The 19,038-nt window shown below is 41.4% G+C and overlaps 1 protein-coding gene across 6 annotated transcripts in view; it reads left to right on the top strand.

Moving 5' to 3' along the window:
- Positions 1-19,038, top strand: part of nedd4l (NEDD4 like E3 ubiquitin protein ligase) — a 41,151-nt gene that overhangs the window by 8,178 nt on the left and 13,935 nt on the right. Inside the window, exons 4-15 of one of the 6 annotated variants that reach the window (XM_082540366.1) lie at positions 408-446; positions 1,150-1,203; positions 10,159-10,194; positions 10,847-10,897; positions 13,170-13,231; positions 13,507-13,609; positions 14,419-14,573; positions 15,438-15,573; positions 15,688-15,873; positions 15,996-16,073; positions 17,552-17,611; positions 18,671-18,808. In XM_082540366.1, the coding sequence (XP_082396492.1) occupies positions 408-446; positions 1,150-1,203; positions 10,159-10,194; positions 10,847-10,897; positions 13,170-13,231; positions 13,507-13,609; positions 14,419-14,573; positions 15,438-15,573; positions 15,688-15,873; positions 15,996-16,073; positions 17,552-17,611; positions 18,671-18,808 (1,098 nt within the window). Of the gene's footprint in view, positions 1-407; positions 447-1,149; positions 1,204-4,788; positions 6,148-10,158; positions 10,195-10,846; positions 10,898-13,169; positions 13,232-13,506; positions 13,610-14,418; positions 14,574-15,437; positions 15,574-15,687; positions 15,874-15,995; positions 16,074-17,551; positions 17,612-18,670; positions 18,809-19,038 lie in introns of those variants that run through there. The other 5 variants (XM_082540367.1, XM_082540363.1, XM_082540362.1 and 2 more) reach the window with 5 other exon arrangements.

Below are 19,038 nucleotides of genomic sequence, written 5' to 3'. Positions count from 1 at the left end.
ATTTGAGTGTTTAAGTCATTTGAGTCACCAAAGGAATTTTAATGAGAACTGTCACTTAGTTCCCAGTCTAATAAAAACATCAAATGTGTGAGGCAGAAGGAGAGTGGATTGGAGGGGGGTGTAACTGCTGAGCTGATGCATCCAGAAAGTGGGTGAAAATCCTCACGCCTGTTAATCTGAAGGCTTATTCTTATCACAGGAGCAAGTTTGCTACAAACCTCCTCTAACAATATAAGAGAGGATCATTGGCATGCCAGATAGAGCCAAATTTTGCACGTGGCCTCTCTTCTCTCACTCTGAGTGGGATGCTTTTCATACATCTGTTCTCTTTTCTGTGTAAACTAATGATGCTGTTTATTGTGTTTTAATGCAGTTATTCATTGTGGCTTCTGTACACTGTGTTTCAGACCCTCAACCCAAAATGGAACGAAGAATTCTACTTTAGAGTGAGTTCAGATTTTGAAATGCTTTCGTGAATGATGATTATTATTTTTATTTATTTTTGCTTTGACGGTCTGTTATTGCTCTACTTTGGAGCAGGAGTTGTATAGCTGTGAATCTTTGGTTGCAGTTTAACATGGCGATGAAACCCACGTCTTCCACCCCTGTAATCAAACAGGACGTTATAAGTATAGTGACATGATAACTCTAGACTGAGGGTGTTTAGTTCAGTTCAGTTTGTTAGGTGGTGTTGATAGGCATCTATAATTCAAGTTTTTTTAAATCAATAACATTTTGTGAAATTAAAACGATAGAATAGTTTATAAGATTTCATGGGTGAATAAATGATACAAATTGGTCATTTCCTGTTGTTAGGTAGTTAAGTTGCATAATGATGTCATAATGTGCAATATGGATAACAGCCTTTTAAGAGTATAAGCTGTACCTTTGTGTCAACTTTGATTGCTCAACTCCTGATAGTGTAGGAATTGTTTGCAAGGAAACAGATTTTGTGTATTATAGTAAAATGAGTACAGCTTAGGCTTCTGTTTCGATAATTAGACAGCTGACTGCCTTCTAAGACTCTGCACAGTTTTAAATGATTACAAAACAAAAAGCAAGCAGCCAGTTACCCGCAAATGCACATACACTTTGACATAAACAGCAAGCAACGTCTCTAACATCTTCCTTATTTTGTTGCTCCCACAGGTGTGTCCACAGAATCATAGGCTACTCTTTGAGGTGTTCGATGAAAACAGATTGGTAAGATTTCCACTTTTGTAGATTTATTTAGTTGTCTCGTGTCGTTTAATCTGCTTCGTGCAATCTGTTCTCCTTGGAAATATTTGCACAATATATTGTCTTTCATTTAATGTCCTATGGTGATAATTTGCTTTCCAGTAGCACTTTATTTTGTTCTCTAGTCTCAGTTACGCCAATAAAACATAATGACTGTAAAACTGATATTGCTAAATTTGTCTCAACCAGTTCTGCTTTCATTATACCGCAGAGATTTTCAATAACTTAGAAGACGTTTTATTGACTTTGTCTGCCCTCCCTCGTGTGTTAACAGTTTTCGAGATGTGAACCATTTTCCCAGTTTAACATGACATGATTTCAGCTTTAGGCTTTGTAGATTATAAACAGCGTACAGTTTGTTTGACTGCTAGTTTCGGTACTCTGCTTTCAGACTGTAATCCACTAACAGCTCCTACATTCCTCTTATGTCAAATTTCTCAGATTTCCCCCACAGACGAGAACACTGGTTTCCTTGACTTGTGAAATTAAAACCCCTTTTAGGCCCTCAGTTGCCTTGACAACTAAATTAAATGTCTGCACATTGTCAATTCTTGCAGTGAGTAAAACCATCACAAATAGGTCTTGTAATCAATTTACTAATTCACTCTTGGCTCTAAACGTCACCTTGGTTGGAGTATCTTCAGAGAAGGCGTGCATAAGAGAAGTGGTTGCTGACACTGTGGAGTCATTGTTCTGTAGAATAAGCAAAAGGCTCTGCTAGCAGTGTTATTTGTTTCCTATGTCTTCTCAGTAACTCTGGGTCCTGGGTTTGATGTTGTATAAAACAAACAGCGGATGCAGCCCAACATAGTTTTGGTGATCTTGGCTGGATAAGGCACATTCTGTCGGGGCCTCTCAGATTCAGGGCTGTTGCTGAGGACCATCGTGGGAGGTTAAAACATTTGGGATTTGTTTGGGGAGTGTCTTTTTGTAACAACACGATCTCTAGTTTTATTTCTAGGTGAACCATATAAAGACATGACTATTTCATTAATCTAAGCATGTAACACATGTCTAACTTGCTCATTTCCACTCCGTCCCTTCTAAAAAGTGCAGCTCTAATTTTCCTTCAGTACAGTGAACACTTTCTGTATAAGAGGATGAGACGAGAGCACAGCACAGGCAGCCTCAAGCACGGTCCTCTCCTTATATGTCCGAAGAAGTGCTTTTTGTCTTTCTCTTGGTGCGTGCCAAGGCAGTTCCCCCACCACTGGTCAGCATTTCGTTTTGTACTGGAGCATAGTACAAATATAAGAGAACTATGTATGACACTGATGGTTGAATTTGAAGAAGCGGCTGAATAGACCTACAGCACAGTGCAGTTTGAAGCAGGCATGTTATGTCATTTGGCAAGCTGGGCTCGCTGCCATTGGACCACACATTGGCATTTTGTTTCTTTTATACAGAACATTCCCCATAACATTTCTCACACAGACACACATTTATTGACTGTGCCTAACACTGCAGGCAGTGTGTCATCACTAAGTGTAACTGGCTGCCAAGCCGTGAGTCTTCCTGTATTACAGTGTCTTTCTTTTGGCTTCTTTGTCCAGTCAGTATTGTTTCTTGATGCCCTCTTGTCCACAATGCAGACCTTTGATATTTATTTCTTTTTTTCATTCGTTTGAAATACTACAGGCTGCTGGTTGCAACTTGTTTTTTGAAAAAGATAAGGTGACGCACTGTGGTCTAAGCCATAGGTTGAACCAGTCCAAGCGGTTAAAACAAGGCAGTTACTTTTCAAGCGTGTAGCTCTGAAATGGCAAGTTGTGATAGGGGCTTTGTCAGTTCTGTGCACGGAGGCGGATGACTCCCCCACTAACTCTGGCTTCAGGGCAAAGTAGTCGAACTCCCACTTTTTCACATGATGATGCTGTGGTGAATCAAATTGTAGGAGCTTTTTTACATTAATGTACAGTATGTTGCAAACAAAGCGTCTTTTTCTGTGTTGTAACTTGGAGTTAGGCATTAGAATTTGTGCATGATTTCATTCAGCATTACAGGCTAGGATCACAGCCAAGTTGTGTCTCGGACTGCTTTTGGATGCAAAAGGAATGACCTATAAAAGCAGCGTCAAATGTTTGGCTGTGTATGGCAGGCATTGCATGTTTATTCTGTTTCAAGTAGACATGCCTTTTCCGAGTGAGGACCATGCTGTTCTGTGATCTGTCAGATACTCTGCTCTTTACTCTCAATCTCACTTTTTTTTTCTTGATCCATTTTTAGCACCAACTTCCTTATGCTTCTTTTTTTCTGTTTCCAAGCTGCAAGACATTACAGGATAAATTATATGCTCCAGACTTGGTGTTGAATTTTTGACATGATTGGCACCAAATGGCAATTGGTGATCAATTAACAAGTAACCTTGCTGTGAATCTAGAATCTAGAAGTTATTGATGCTTTCCTTTTCCCTTCCATTTCTTTCTGCTCCTTCAGTTCACAGCATGTCTTTTCCAGAACAGGCTGATTGCAGGCAGCACTGAATGATTGGAACCGTTCAATGCCGAAGGAGTTGAGTGGGAGCAAATAAACAGCTGACTGGCATTGCCAACATTGCTGCACTCTTTTTCGTAATAATGCTCTAATTTTATCCAGCTTTCCCATTTTGATCACATTGCTGAACTTTCACCCCTCCCTAAAAATCCAAAGCTGCTCGCCATTTAGTTCAGTTTGATCCAAAAAGAGTGTTTAGTCAACGATAGACGAACGTTTCTGTAGGTGAGCATGCAGTAGTTCAGCCATTTGTCACTCTAGTTAAGTTTCTATTAACTTATTTTTACATTCAAAGAAATCCACAGTCAAAAGACGAAATGACTTGTATTTAAGATGAATACGTTGGGAACTTCTTTTGTTAAATAATATAAGCCACAATATTGAAAAAGGAATGAGTTACGATTTAATTTAACAGGTGTACTCTTGGTGAGTGGTGTTTTGATATTTGAGTGCTACTCTGGGGAAACTGAGCTACTCTTACTGAGATATCAATTTTAGCAAATTAAATCAAATTCCAGATGATGTTTAAATTATGAAGAAAATAGTTTAAAAACTCATGAAGCCAGATGAAAGGACATTAATGAGATGTGGAGGCAGGGGAATTGGCGGGGTTAGAAAAAGTTCATGTTAATAGAGCGGAGGATGGATAGGAGTAAGCAAGCAGGATGTAGGTGGGGTCGTTGGGGGGGGGGTCATTTGCTACGTGAGGGCAGTATGGGGTCGTAACAGGAGATGGCAGGGCCATTTGTAGTCACGTGACTGCCAGGCAATCCACTGTCACCTCGGAAACCAGGAGTGCCGGCCACTCATATCCAATCATGTCGGGAATGCTGGCTGTCACTTGGCTCAGGCTATTTCTGCCGTCTGTCGCTAGTGCTTGATGGTGCTAAGAGACTGGTATACAGGGATCCTCCTCCTTTTTTCTTTTTTTTTTTTTCTCCTTTTTTTTTCTCCTTTTTTTTTTTTTTTAAAAACACCACCCCACCCCCCCACCCTCCTCCTCGTAGCCATCAGCCCTCACTCTCCCTCTCCTTTGAGTGCGTTGTGTAAAGTTGTCAGCTGTTTTGCAGTGGCTGTTTTGCTTTTGTGGTGTGAGTACTTCTTTTCTCAGTTCAGCTTGGTGTGGGAAGGAAAGTTGCGGAAGAGGCTGGGAGAGGGGAGGGGGGAATGGAAGAAAAGAGGATCAGTTGTCTAGCCAAAGGAGAAGTGGGCAACAGTTAGGATACTGAGGCAAGAGCCAGAGGAGAGAACCAGCAGCCACTCAGTAAGAAAGTGAGAGGCAACGGGAGATTTGGACGTGGGGTGAAAATGGCACAGCGTCTGCGTTTGTACTTTGGCTCAGGACACAGTAACACAGCCCCGGACATACTGGAAGGAGACTTTGAGGTGCAGCAGCGAGACGACGATAGGGTCACGGCACACCTCGTGCAGCCACGTCCAGCATCGAGGCCTTCCCAGGACTCTGCTACGGAGCACGTCCCGTCGGCGGCTTTTGGTTTCCACTCTGAGCCTTCGCTTAAACGCAGCTCCTCCATGTTCATACCCCAGCTTGCCGCCTACACTGAGCCACGTCCTACTAGGAGCTCATCCATGCACATCTCCCTTCAGCGCTCCAATGGATCCAGTAATGGAGATTCCAGTGGTCATGCTGATGATGTCCCACCACCCTGTTATACTCCTCCAGGACCTGCGCCTGCCTATACCGAACCACAGAGTCAAGCTAACTTTCCGCGGCAGTCCCCTCCTCCATACTACAGCCCTGATTCTTTAAGTGTGCAATCTTCTCTGGCGGAGCCAAACCTTCCCAAGCGCAGGGTCTTTAGTATTGGTTCCAGCAGTCATTGTACGTATAACAGACGCCAGCCTGGCATCAGTGTTGGTGCCATCTACATCCAGAGGAATTCTCCTGACGGCTCTGATGTCCAGCATTTCAGAATCCTTCCCTATGGCGGTACCGGCTGGTCTGTCCAGCAGCAAAGCCTGGACCAGTCCTCTGGTGTTAATGGCACAAAGCAGAGGCTAGTGTTTCAGCTCCAGCAAAATCAGAGCCAGGATCAGAAGCAGGGCAGACAACCGGATGATCCATCACAAGAACAATGCACAGATGCTGGACCCAACAGCTCAAGAGGTTGCCATAGGGTGCGCTACCCTAGAATTCGATTACATAGAAGCTCGTCTCATCAGAGGCTGCTGGTGGAAAATAATAATCAGAAAAGTGGTGCAGACAGTCAGACTATAGACGAGAATGAAACAGATGTGGAGACAGAAGCAAGAAACAGACCTGATGGTTGTACTTTAAACTTTAGTGGGGAAAATCCCAGAAGGCAGCCACATTTGAAGATATATTTTACCCCGGGTGGAGGTGGAAATCAGGATGTGAGCTTTGGCAATGAAGCAACGACAAGTAATTCCAAGGTAAAGAGTGTGGAAAAGTTTAGTAGAAGCATACTCTGCCTCTGAAATGTTTGGTGAAAAATTGTTGAATTACAAAAGCGTTATGTAACATTTATAGACTTGTTCTAATGTTCCTAGAGAAACTGATATTAGAATGAATAGTAAACAAATCCAAAAATAGTGGGTGGCATGTGACATTTAGTTTAATATGACTTGGCTTGTTCCTCTTGTAGCCAAAAGGGTGAGGTCCAGCACTGTCATGGACATAACAAATGAAAAAGCCAGTCTAACACATCTAATTTGCAGTGGTTGCTTAAGTACTATTTAACACTAAGAATATAGGCTAGACAGGGAGAGATCCGTGTGGTGCTGATACAGGGTGGTGACTTTCCTGGACCTAAAAATCCCAGACAACCTTGCTGATCTAAATCACACATGCTGCTTTTCTTTCACTTCATAACCAGAACGACTTAAAATCTCACACACGTCAGCCAGTTTAGTTGTGCAAGAAATGGATGAATGGATAATTTGTTCCCATGCACTTGTTGCCTTCCGTTTCACAGAAATGCGACACTGGGGTTTTTGATAATACCCTTAAGTGCAGTCAGCACTCTTTAAGAGCTGGCTGTGTCTATTTTTAGTTTACCTCGAGCGTGTTTGTTGGTTTTGAAAGCAGGCAAGCGGCATGTCTTCTCCAGTTCTTGGCTGGTATGGATGTGAATCGTTGCAGCTGCTCAGCAGGCGATTAAGAACTAACATGTCAGTGCAGCCCAAACAATGATCAAAAAGTTTCACAAGCAGCGTCAGTTTCCTCAAAGCCTGAAATCTTTTGGTGTTGCTCTCCAGTCTTATGCATATGTCCAACTCTGGTGCTAGAATGCTATAATCAGTGTATCGAGTTACCCAAATTGCTGTTTATTTATTAAACTTTTAAATACTTTCGATGTAGAATGTTTTAGATGTTTCTTTTAAGCTATTTTTTAAATGGCACTTTGGAGTTGTAAACTCAATTTTTAGCCTAAAATTAAATATAGTCGATTTTGAAATTAAATGATAGGGCCGTCATTGACTGTTTGAGGTTTACACCAGCAGGATGTAGGTTTATCATGAGATGTTTAGCTCCAGGAAGGACCGCCTAAACAGGAAGCTATTTGCTCATATCATGTTTTAGTTCATCTGACCAAACCACTGATTTCATTCATCTGAGTCAACCCCCCCCGAAAACCCCAAAGATTCCCCCGCCACAAACCAGATTGGTTATTTGTAAAAGTAGAAACATGCTTTTTTTTCCTTTTGGAGCTAGCCTCAAGTGGCCACTCCAGGAACTGCAGTTTTTTGCATTTAATCATCAGCTTGAGTTTATTGCACCTCATCGGTTTCTGCTTGCTTGTATGTGTAGAAGTTGTGACCAGTCGGCTAAAGAATATCTCTTCCCACTCAGTTTGACTGAGCTTAGTCTGCATCCAGGCAGATACTGTGATGCACAGTCCTGCCAGTGACTTCGCATTATTCAGGTGATGAAAAAGGAGATGCCAAGATGCAGTAGCAAAGGTGATGATGAAAAGGGCAAGGGTGGTGTTGATATAGACAATCTAGGTTTGGATAAAAAAAAAAGAAAGAAAACGTTTTCAGATCTAGTGGGAAAAATTAACCTCTTCCTTCGCCCCTCATGGTAGTGATGTGAGACTCCATGGCATCCTGTTTCTCAAGCAACGAGGAAGTCCCCAATTAGACCATAATGACAGGTCTTCCCCAACTGATTGCCTGGAGTTGGATTGCCCCTTTTTAAAACTGGGCTTGGGATGACGTGTGTGTGTGTGTTTGTGTGTGCGCACACCAGATGGACTAGCTGCAAATGGCTATGCCTCCGTGCCATGCCCTCGTTACAGCCCTGCCTTAGTACCCCTCGGTTTCCATTCATTGAGAGCTCCTGGAGGCCAGTAGGCTGGCTATATTTACCTGAGGCAAGATTGTGGACGAGTGGGGTGAGGGCACACTTTTTATTTTGGTCCGATAGCATGTAAGAGGCATTCAAATCACTTGTGTTGCGAAGGGCTTTTCTCTGACAGCGTGGACTTCTCTGAATTGCATGGTATTGTAATACAGTTGTGTCAGCAGGGAGACTGTTGAGAAGGTGAGACAGCCTTTTTAAACCTCAGTGCCAGCCTGGACTTGCTCCAGATTGCCCTTTGTTGTAAACACCCTGTCACCATCTTGTCATCATCTTCCTGTAGCTTCATAGCATTTCCAGTTCTTAGCACTTTAGCTGCTTTCCTATAGTCTTGAAAGATTGGAGTGTGTTTAGGAATGACAATAGATTAGGTTTTTACTCGTTCATTACATGTGAATTGAAGTGAAGAGCAAAATATCCTATAAACATTGGCCATGAAAGCCGCTGTCTGGGTGCTTTTGCTTGTTGGATTTAATTACAGGGTCAGAGAGAGATGTTGCTGCAGGCGACATTTAGGGTTTTATTTTTTTTTAATTTTATTTAATTTTATCATTTTTTTGGTGCTGTGAGAACCACAAAATCATTTGTAATCCACAGATGTTGCAGTGGTATTTCAGCACAAATCTCTGAAATGGTTATATTCTCATCCAAACTTGCCAGAGTAAAATTAGAAGCGTGTGAAAAGCAATTGTTTCGGTGACCTACTCGTGTTCAGTTTTCAAACTTTTTTGGGCTAGCTTCCTCTTTTTTTTTCCTTTTTTTTTTTTTTTTTCTCATACCTCAAGCCACCCCTCTTTGTCCACCCGTACTTCCTTCTGTTGGTCTTTGGTCGCACTCTCAGAGTGTAACCTGGTCCTGGGAGGCAGTTGCAGACTCAAATCTGACCTCTTAATGACTCTGTAATTAAATCCAACTCCGTATATAAGGTCAGAGCTGAAATGCTTGTTTTGGTTAGTGACATTTAAAAAAACAACAACAAAACAGGTTTGCCTGCAGAAGGTGTTGTTTTCCATGTGATAATATCATTGCAATTGCTTATATCATACACTGGAAGTGACAGTGCTACTGCTGTTTATGTGATCATGTGGTAAAAGAGTTGTGGTTATGCTGTGGTCAAGTTTGCTTTTGATGCTCTCTCAAACTTGGAGGAATCTTATGTCGGACTGCTTTAAATGAGTTATGTTAACAGTAAGTGAATCGTTTAGTTTGGTTGGTTTAGAAATTGAAAGCATGCATTGCGGTAATTTGCACAGTAGTGACTCCTGTTTTCCAAGAAGGGCTACAGTGTGTTATTCAGTGGAGGTGGGTGGACGTGCGAGGATGAGTGACTTCACATACGTTCGTGTGTGTGTGTGCTTACATGCCTGTGCGTTAATCAGTCATCATTTTTATGTGACTCATTTGTAACCTTTTCACTACTGAATTCCAGCTCGGTTAACTGTGGTGGGAGCCCAGTGCAGTCACTCCACAGCTCTTTTTTCTTTTGTTTATCAGAATAAGCTGGTGTTTTGGTTTGTTTTTTGTTTTAAATCTTTAAACACCTTAACCTCAAATCAGTGTGAAAAAATCCTTTCCAGGCCATGCAGTCTATTCTGTAGAGGCTTAAATTCTGCTTGTTCTTATTCTTCATCCAGAGGTATAATACTGTTTTCAGAACTAAGTCAGTTTTTGATTTTTATTCCTTCTGAAAACTTTTTTTTTTTTTTTGCTGATTTCAAGTTAAGTAGCCATAAATATCACATTTTACTGTCAGAATAAGCATATATACAGTGTTCCCCACACTTAATTTACCTGGAATTTGTGGCACGTGTGAAAGTTGTGGAAACAATGTTGAAAATGTCCTCTGTTGTACATTAACAATAATCAGTCTTTAAAGTAGAAAACAGACTGAAGGTTTTTTTAATTTAATTTTTTGTAATTGTGGTGAGTGGGAGAGCGTATAATTGACAGTCAGTAGGTTTTTTTTGTTGCACTACTGTAGTTGTCTTTGCGTAAATCTGTCACTGCATCATTCAACCCAGCTTGTGTGTCAGTCAGTTAGTTTATGCCTGTTGTCTAAATCAGTTGTGTCCTACACACAGGCTACTTCCAAGAATGGGCTTTTCCATCTCGGACAGGTAATCCATACTCTGTAACGGACAAATCTATGGGCCTCTTAAATTTCAGACACAAACCTTCCCTGTTTTAAATTTTTCCTTGTGGTCACATCTGCCCTTCTCTCCCTCTGTCCAGCTGATTTGGCTTTTATCTGGTGGCTGTAGATGTTTTTTTCCTTGCTGGGATCGCAGGTTTTTCTCCCATAAAGTGTTGCAAAAGGCCTGTCCATAAATAAATCTCGCTCTGAACCTTCTGTCTGGACACATGTGGAAATCTGTCCTGATTGATAGAGAAGCTGATCTTAAATCATAACTAATCAAGTGCAATTGTTTTCAGTAAGACCGCGTGGAAATACTTGAACAGTTTTTCTTTACTGCCTTTAAACTTTAGATTCTCAGGTTTCCACATGTGTTCACAAATTAGGCTGGAGGTCACTGTATTTCTGGATGGGGCTGTCCATGAAATGAACTTCTTTTTGCCTTTCTTTCCACCTGTCTTTAATACATACAAAATGCTGCTGGATAATCTGGTGATTTTTACCTCAACATTGTGGTTTTCCCTTCATTATCCCTAATGATACTTCGGGCTTTTCACAGACACACTCAAACAAAAACAAAAAGTCATTCTTTTTGAATTTCAGCTTCTAAATGTGACCTTTTTCTTTCCCTCTAGACTAGAGATGATTTCCTGGGGCAAGTTGATGTTCCTCTCAGTCATCTGCCAGTAAGTTATTTACATCTCTGCTGTCATTTATTTACGTCTGTATGTGTGTAAAGCTTGAGTGCGTGTGGACACTCTGGCTGGTTTAGCACTGTTTTGAATGCTCAGCTGTTTCTTATCTACAATTTTGCTGTTCCTGATTAACCTCTGTGAAGGTCAGGGAGGGAGTTTGTTTGTGTTTTCCCATCTTGAGTGTGAGAACATGCTAGTCACAGGTAATGCTTCTGTTGTGATTAAACAGCGCTCTCTGTATTAGAAAGGGAAAGCGGGCTGTCTAGCATGTAAACACACAACATCGACCTGCAGAATCAGGGTGCTTGGGAATTTTTACAGTTGAGGTCTGATGCAAGCACAAGCCATTCTCACACCTGCAACTGTTCAGCTGGACTGGACAAGAAATGTTTTTTTTTTGGTTGTTGTTGTTTTTAAAACCTTCTTAAGTAGTAAGTCGGTGTGATGCAAGAGTAAACCAGGTAGTTGTCTCGCGTCTGATGTCCTTCTGTCCTCTGCATACTCTGCACAGAGAACACGTTTGAAGTTGCTTCTTGTGAAAATGGCAAAACTGAGTAGAGCTCTTATGTGCAAAAGGCTTAAGAGACCTACAAATCATCCTGAAGCAGCAGCACCTCTGCACATTTGGGAGCTTTGCTGCCAGCTTGGTTGTGGCTCCCTAAAGTTCTGTCTTAGTTGTCGACCTTAAAAGCCTATCAGTAAAAGTTTTTGGGGTTAATTATTAATGCCCTATTTGGGTCCCACAGGCCCAGGAAATTATTAGCAGATAAAAGCTTACAGCTGAGTCACGTTGAGAGTTGAAGCCTTGGGACAACATGGATAATATTTAGTCCTGATGTGACTTATGCTAAAAAAACAAAACAAACCAAGGCTTGTTTTTAATTAATAGTTACTGGGCATAACTTAGTCATGTCTCCTTTCTCCGTAATAGCTTCTTGTAAATGTCCTTTTACTTTTCATGAAACAGGACATGAATACTGACTCATCAGAGTCCATCTGGTAGCTACATTTTCCTTATGGAACCGTGACCTCCTCTTAGCAAATAACAGGACAACGCCATTCCTCTTTTTCTTGGTCGTCTGTATTTAAGCAGGCTCCACACTCAACTACCTCTTTTTACCGGGCTCTGTGTTGTATGTGGTGAGACCAGATAAATAAAAGCACGTGAGGTCTGAAAGTTTAGCAAATCAAAAACCATGTATGATTGGAATTTCCCCTTTAAAGTCATCTGCTTTTGCACCTCTGGACTTCTTGCAGTGCTGCTGCTAATTTTAGATGGGACCGTGAAACTGCCAGGACATCCATACTACTGTGCATTTCTGTCTCAAACTGAGCTGACGTTTGTAGTAAGGATTATCATCAGGCTGATGAGAACTAATCTCCGGAGATTCTCAACTTGGAGACCGAACAGTGTTTTCATTGAAAGGGTGTTGATGTTCAAGGTTAGGACAGCAGCTTAGGTAGTGAGCTCGTTGGTCGTTTTTGCCACATTCACAGTTTGCTCCACTGAGGCCAGATTTAGGTCTATGAGTCCATAATGACCTCAAACTATGGGTGACCAGTCATTATAAACAACTTGAACTGTGCACCATCTTATTCGCTACTCACCTGACTCATCAGAGTTGCCTCCCTGTGACTTTAACCTCTTCAGATTGGAGGAGGACAGAGTGGAGCTCCATGGACTGAAAAGTGTCTGCAGAACTTGCTTTAGTCCACAAGGAAAACATCCTAAATGGGAGCTTGATTGATAAAATTAATATTAGATATTATTTTATGTTAATACTGCCCCTAATATTTTGACTTGGAATTTTGTTCCAATCTATTTCATATTCCTGCTTTGAGGAGCCCCACCTAATATTTTGAGACCAGTGTTTTGACTGTAATTGAGGTCCATTATTTGGAAACTTGACACTGGTACTTTTCACACATGTTCTTTTTCCTTTTACAAAACTTTCCAGCATTTTCTTTTAAATATGAAAACTGACTTTTGGCCTCAGCGGTATCTCACAGGGCATTATGCGATGAGCAGCCAGCACGGACTGGTTTGGCCCTGTCAGAGAGCGGTGTGAGATTGCTGTGAATTACAAAAGGCTGCTCAATATGTAACAGGAGAAGCTCAGGATTGCATAATGATCCTGGGATGTCTGTGCAGAGGGTTGTACCCTCTGTTGAAAGCTGGCGACTGTGATATTCTGATATCGCAACATGTGTATTTGCTTGTGTTCACTTAAATGCCGTCAGCAAAAACCTCCTCTATTTGCAGACAGAGGATCCTGCCATGGAGCGGCCCTACACGTTTAAAGACTTCCTGTTGCGGCCAAGAAGGTCAGTTTTGGCTTTGTTTGATATAAAATGAGAAAACGTAGATGGCAAATAGTAGCTGCTTTTTTGTGTCTGTCTAGTTTGCCCCCTGTTAGCAAGTGGAGTAGACAGTGACACATTATTAAAGTTAGATCTTGGTTCACAACACTGTCTAGACTCTGGCCATATTGGAGTCTAGACAACGATAACTTCATGCGGCTGTCAGCTAAATACTGAACTTGGAATTCCAACTAGGACTAATGAGCAGGAAGTATTTAAAGCAGATGTTTTCCTTTCAGTCACAAGTCCAGGGTGAAGGGTTACCTGCGTCTGAAGATGGCCTATCTGCCCAAACAAGGAGGTCATGAGGAGGAGGGGGGAGACATGAGGGAGGAGGCTGAGGTAAGGTCTAATCCTCTGTTGTTAGTATAAACTGCTGACTTTGCATTACCTAAGACATTCTTTGGACTGTTTTTTCCACAATAAAAGCAAACCAGATTCTACTGTTATTCCTTTCTGCCACATGAAGGCAACATAGTTCTAAGCTTGAAAGTGAATGTCCCAAAAGTAATGTGAGAGCATCTTTCTTTTTTCTTTTATTATTTCTCTGAGAATTTGGGAAGCCGCTCACTGCCAGCATCTGGTAAAAGTCTTTTCCAGGTCAGGGTCTGGAAAAAACATTTACAATGTGGCCTGTTATTTGGAGAAAATTGAGCTTTTCCTACTTTAATATGTGTTCTTGGATGTGTGGAAGAGAGCTAGAGAGCGAAAGGCTTCACAGATAAGATGACATTTAGCAGCCAAAGTGTGAAAGCTTAAATGGCACCCCTCATGTTCATACTGCAAAAAATTTCCCTTCCCCCCCGACTGTCTGTATTTCTTTTTTCTTTTTCATTGTATTAAAGCCTCATTACTAATGCTTATTTTCTCCTTTGTAGTAGCTCTTTTTTCTGCCTACGTATTAAATTAAGCGTAAAATTGCCAACACTATGAGTGAGATTGTTGCTTAAACATCAGCTCCGTCTTGGATTGTAGGCATAGATACACCTGCCTGCTGGCAGCTATGAAACACAGGCATTAAGTAAATGTTTAGTAAAACATGAAAACAAAAAAAACAGCAGAAAAATATAACCAGCTAAATCTTTAATGTACTTCTTTCTGATCTTTGGCTTAAACCTACCATACTACCCTTCAACCATACTGTCTTTCAGGGTTGGGATGAGTCTGCTGACTCAGGCTCCCAGCGACCCCAGCAGCTGCTGCCTCCTTTGCCTCAAGGCTGGGAGGAAAAAGTGGACAACCTGGGACGCACCTACTACGTAAACCACAACAACCGCACTACACAGTGGAAACGGCCTTCCAACGTGTACGCCTGATCTCGCACTAATACAGCCTCGAACTTTTCACATGTCACTGTTGGTTTTTATACATGAAAAAAATCACAGTGTTAAAGTCTGAGGATTTTTGCCCATGTACTGCAAGCTTAGTGAGGAAATACTCTTCAAAAATATTATTTAAGATGTTTTTGTTTTGTTGTTTTTTTTAACATCAAAACAACTGGCGTCGGCCACAGTTATTCCTATTTGTAGACGTTACACTCCTTTAAAAATTTATAATTGGACATTTTAAAATATACACAAATTCCCTCTCTATACACACAATAATGCCATATTCCATGTCTCCACTTAATTGGGAAATTATTATTATTAATTATATAGATATATTAAAAAGAAAAAATGAATTACAATATTTTTAAAAAGTTCAATTTTTGAGCTTTATCACTTTTTCTGCTAAAAACTAAATAAGTGCACACAGGGTAAAAACAAGCCCCTTAGCTTAGCTTTGCACAAAACTGAAGACAGAAGAATGGACTGAATGTCAGTAATCTAATGTGTTTGTCCTTGGCTAGCCTTCTGACTTAGCTTTATATTTAGGAGACAGATAGAACAAATGCTTTTAACCTTCTGAGGTAGCTCTTAGCAGTAAAATGAAAGAGCATATCGCTCGTCAAAGTAATCCTTCAACAAAGTATACGCGGTTGACAAAACATGATGGACATATTTTATATCATCATTATTCTGAGCACACCTGATAGACTGTAAATTGTTGTTGAAATAACTAAATATAACAGTGTTTGGCTCTTGTTACTAAATAATCCTGCACAGGAGAATTAATTCATGATTATTAACTTTTGGTTTCCATTCATATTTTCTCACCAAATCTCTCTCAGAGACGTGATTTCAGAGATTGAGAGTGACAATCAACAGCGGCAAATCCATCAGGAAGCCCACCGCGTTTTCCGATCAAGGCGCCACATCAGTGAAGACCTGGAGAACGAGCACCTGGAGCCCAGGGACTTGGATAATGTGAGGGGGGGAAAAAAGAGCAGTCCACTCACGCACACTTAAACTCATCTACAGTGGTATATTTCCAAAAGATCTGTGTTACATCAAGATTTTGTCTCTTTGTTGTGCCGGTAGTCTTGGGAGCTCATCACAGAAGAGGATAATGACAGCTTGGCTCAATCTCTGCCCGGTCCCTCCTCCGTTTTGACACCACAGCACACACCAACACCCATCACCCAGGAGTTCTCAGAAGACTTAAATCTGAGGCTGTCGCTGACTCCCGATACAAACGGCGAAGTGCCAGGGCCCAGCTCTGCTTTGGTGAGACTGGAGAACCGTTAATTTTCCATTGTCAAAAACCTGGACCTGGTGTAAATGTAGGCAGCCAAACAAGAGGCAGCGCTGGCAGCGGCGTTTATTCTCTCTTTGCTTCCTTTGAACAGAGCCAGCTGTCAAACAGACTCCGTTCCTCAAGTATGACGGATGGCGTCAGTGATCAGGCCCAGGCTCCTCCTCTTACGGTACATATTTCTAAAGCCACAAACCCTTCCTCCAGCTTTTTCTACTTTCCTTCTCTTTCTGTGTTGTCTAAGCAGGTTGCTAATGTCTCATTTACCTCCTCCTCGTGGATGTGTCTGTCCTGTTAGTTTACCACATGCTAAATCACCTTTCTTGCTCCTCTTGCATTTCAACCTCCAGCAGATGCTACTACCCACCTCACCCTTTGTTTCTTCCCTGCTTCAACTGTACCACTTATTCTACTTACTTTACTTTTTGTCTCTCTAGGGTTACCACACCTCTTCGTCTCTCATCACTACTCTTTGTGATTCACATTCCACTGTGTTTGATTTGTTACGTCTCACCAGAATCATGATTCCACTTAAAAACTCTGAGACAAAAAAGTAAGATTAAGAAGTGCACCAAGGTTCCCCTGGAGTCCTGAGTCATGGCGTCAGCTGGGATTCAGCTTAACAAACTGTCACAAGATCTGAGTCAGATGTTTGTCAGTCACACAGCTGCGACACAGCAGTGAGCTTTAGCATTGTTAAGAAGAAGTGACAGTACAGGTGCTCGTGTCTTTCTTTCCCTTCTATGATACGTTTCTCAGAACTGGACGACTGTTTAGAAACCATTAGAGGGGGGGGAGCATTTGTTTGAGGTCTATACAAGGATTAATGTTTTCCTGTGGGCGTAGTGAGCAACCACAGGAAATCCCCCCCCCCCCCCTTCTATTTCATTATCTTTTTCTTTTGTCAATTTGACTGTAATATACTTTAAAATACGTCATTAACTTAATAGGAGGATATGAAGTAGCTTTAATTTGATGGTACAGATTTAAAATTGTTCCCATATTTTAGTTTTCTATTTGTTTTGGCAGTAGTAGCTATTAAATTGCTTTATAAAAGGCTGCTGTTGGAGGACTGATATTGTTTATGTACTTCTGTGTAAGCAGAACAACACCTAGTTGCATATCTGCGTTTAAAACGGAGAAACAAAACGTGTACATGAAAGAAAATACATTTTCTTTCATCTTTTTCCTTCAAAATTTGATTGTTTTGTTAAGGCTGGTTCCTTTTTCCACCTTCAGCACTGTAAATCACTTACCTGCTTGCACATTTTCAGGACGCACCTGTTTCTGGTTGAAATTAAAGATGCTGCACATTGAATGGAGGGGGGAAAATCTGTTTTCCAAAGGTTATTGATTGCACAGGGATGATACTTCTTTTTGTCCCCCTCTTGCCAATCACAGCAGCCGTTTGCTTCACTCTGTGTCCTGTGTCCTTGCTGTTCAGTCACTGCGCTCTTAGGCCCATAACCAAAAGATTCTCTCGTCTTTCTGCCACTCCTCACCTCCTCTGAGAATGAATTTTCCCCCCTTTTGTCCACTCAGTTTTCCTCTTTCAGCCTTCGCTTGTGCCCACACTTGGCTCTTAACTTACACCCTTAAAACATAACCTATTGTGAACTAAAGACCCTCTTCCATGTTGTCTACCACCAGCAGAGTTCCCAGTCCAGAAGAACGAGAGCTCAAACAGTCTCAGGTGGTGAGGAGCCTATGGTAATATCTCAGTTTATGCACAGCACTATGTAGGATGGGACTGTCACCCGACTAGTTTTGTGAATGACTTCTAATCCTGCACTCAGTTAGAGCTTACTCATTAGGAAGATTTCCTCATTGTTACACCAGTGTTGCTTTCCAGTAAAGTCCTGTACGAGCATATGCTGAGCAGGGCAGTGTGATCAAGAAAATGATATCACAATAGAGTCACATTTTAGGTCAAGACTAAAGCCATGTAGCTGTTTCTTGGCAGCTATGCAAGGGAGTAATATTCATTTAAATCCCATTTTTCACAGCGTGAAATCACTTTGCAAATTCAGCGAAGTACAAACTTACAAGAAATGCTTGCGTGCATTTTAAATTATTTTTGCAGTGTAGAAAATAATACAGCTTTTTTTCAGTTCCTGTGGACCAGGAAAGCCTAAACAGCACTGTTACTTATTAATTTATTGACAGGAACATTATTTTATTCCCCTAAAAATCAGATCATATGCCAAATGATGATCTGTACTTTATAAAATCATCAAAAAACAGATTGCCCCTTTCACACTACACATACTTCATAATGGACGCAAACAGCTTAATAAAGCAATTACTTTTGAACACATTAGAAACATAAATCATCATGATTAGCACATAGCTTAAAAACCTGTCTTTTCTTTATTCTCTTATTGTGATCTGCAGCGTTAGATCAGAAGTTGTCTGTTATATGTGTGTGTTTCTGTGTTTGTTGTGTTTTGACCAAGAACTGACAGCCTAGCTGTAAATAACGAATGCCACTGATCAGTCATTGATAACGAGCCATGACGCTGCATCGTAAAATGTTGCCAGTGTTCAGCCATGCTGTCTGTGTAATACATCACCAGATTATGCTGTGATTATTTGGTTGACACTCTGTAATGTTTATGCTGGAAATGGTTAATAGCTCACTTAGTTGGATTGTAATAATCTATTCCCTGCAACCTCAATATAAAATATTAGAGCCCCTCCACTTGTCTAAATGTAGTAGTCTGTACTGATTAGCCATATTTGCTTTGCTCTCTCTCTGCACTTGGCCAGTCTCCCTCGTCGACTGCTTACACCTTGACCACCCCTGGCCTGCCCCCTGGATGGGAGGAGAGGAAGGACGCCAAGGGAAGAACTTATTACGTCAACCATAACAACCGCACCACTACATGGACTAGGCCAGTTGTGCAGGTACAGCAGGTCTGAAGTGTAGCTGTCGGGCTGGCTGGACCGTAACCCGGCCCCATGATTCTTCACCTGTGTGTTGGATCTCTTCCCACTCTATTCCCCCTCCTGTGTTTCTCCTTTTCTCTGTGTACAAGAGTGAAAGAAAAAGAGAGAGAGCTTTTAAATGTCAAAGTTCTGCGTTGTTTTGTTTCCTACTTTGTCCAACTTTTACTGTGCGTCTTCCTTCTCTTGTC

This window comes from Aulonocara stuartgranti, assembly GCF_965226115.1.
Source record: "Aulonocara stuartgranti genome assembly, chromosome: 7".
In the NCBI taxonomy this organism is placed as follows: domain Eukaryota; kingdom Metazoa; phylum Chordata; class Actinopteri; order Cichliformes; family Cichlidae; genus Aulonocara; species Aulonocara stuartgranti.
The sequence above is the reverse complement of the archived record's forward strand: the minus strand, read 5'-3'. Positions and strand labels throughout refer to the sequence as shown.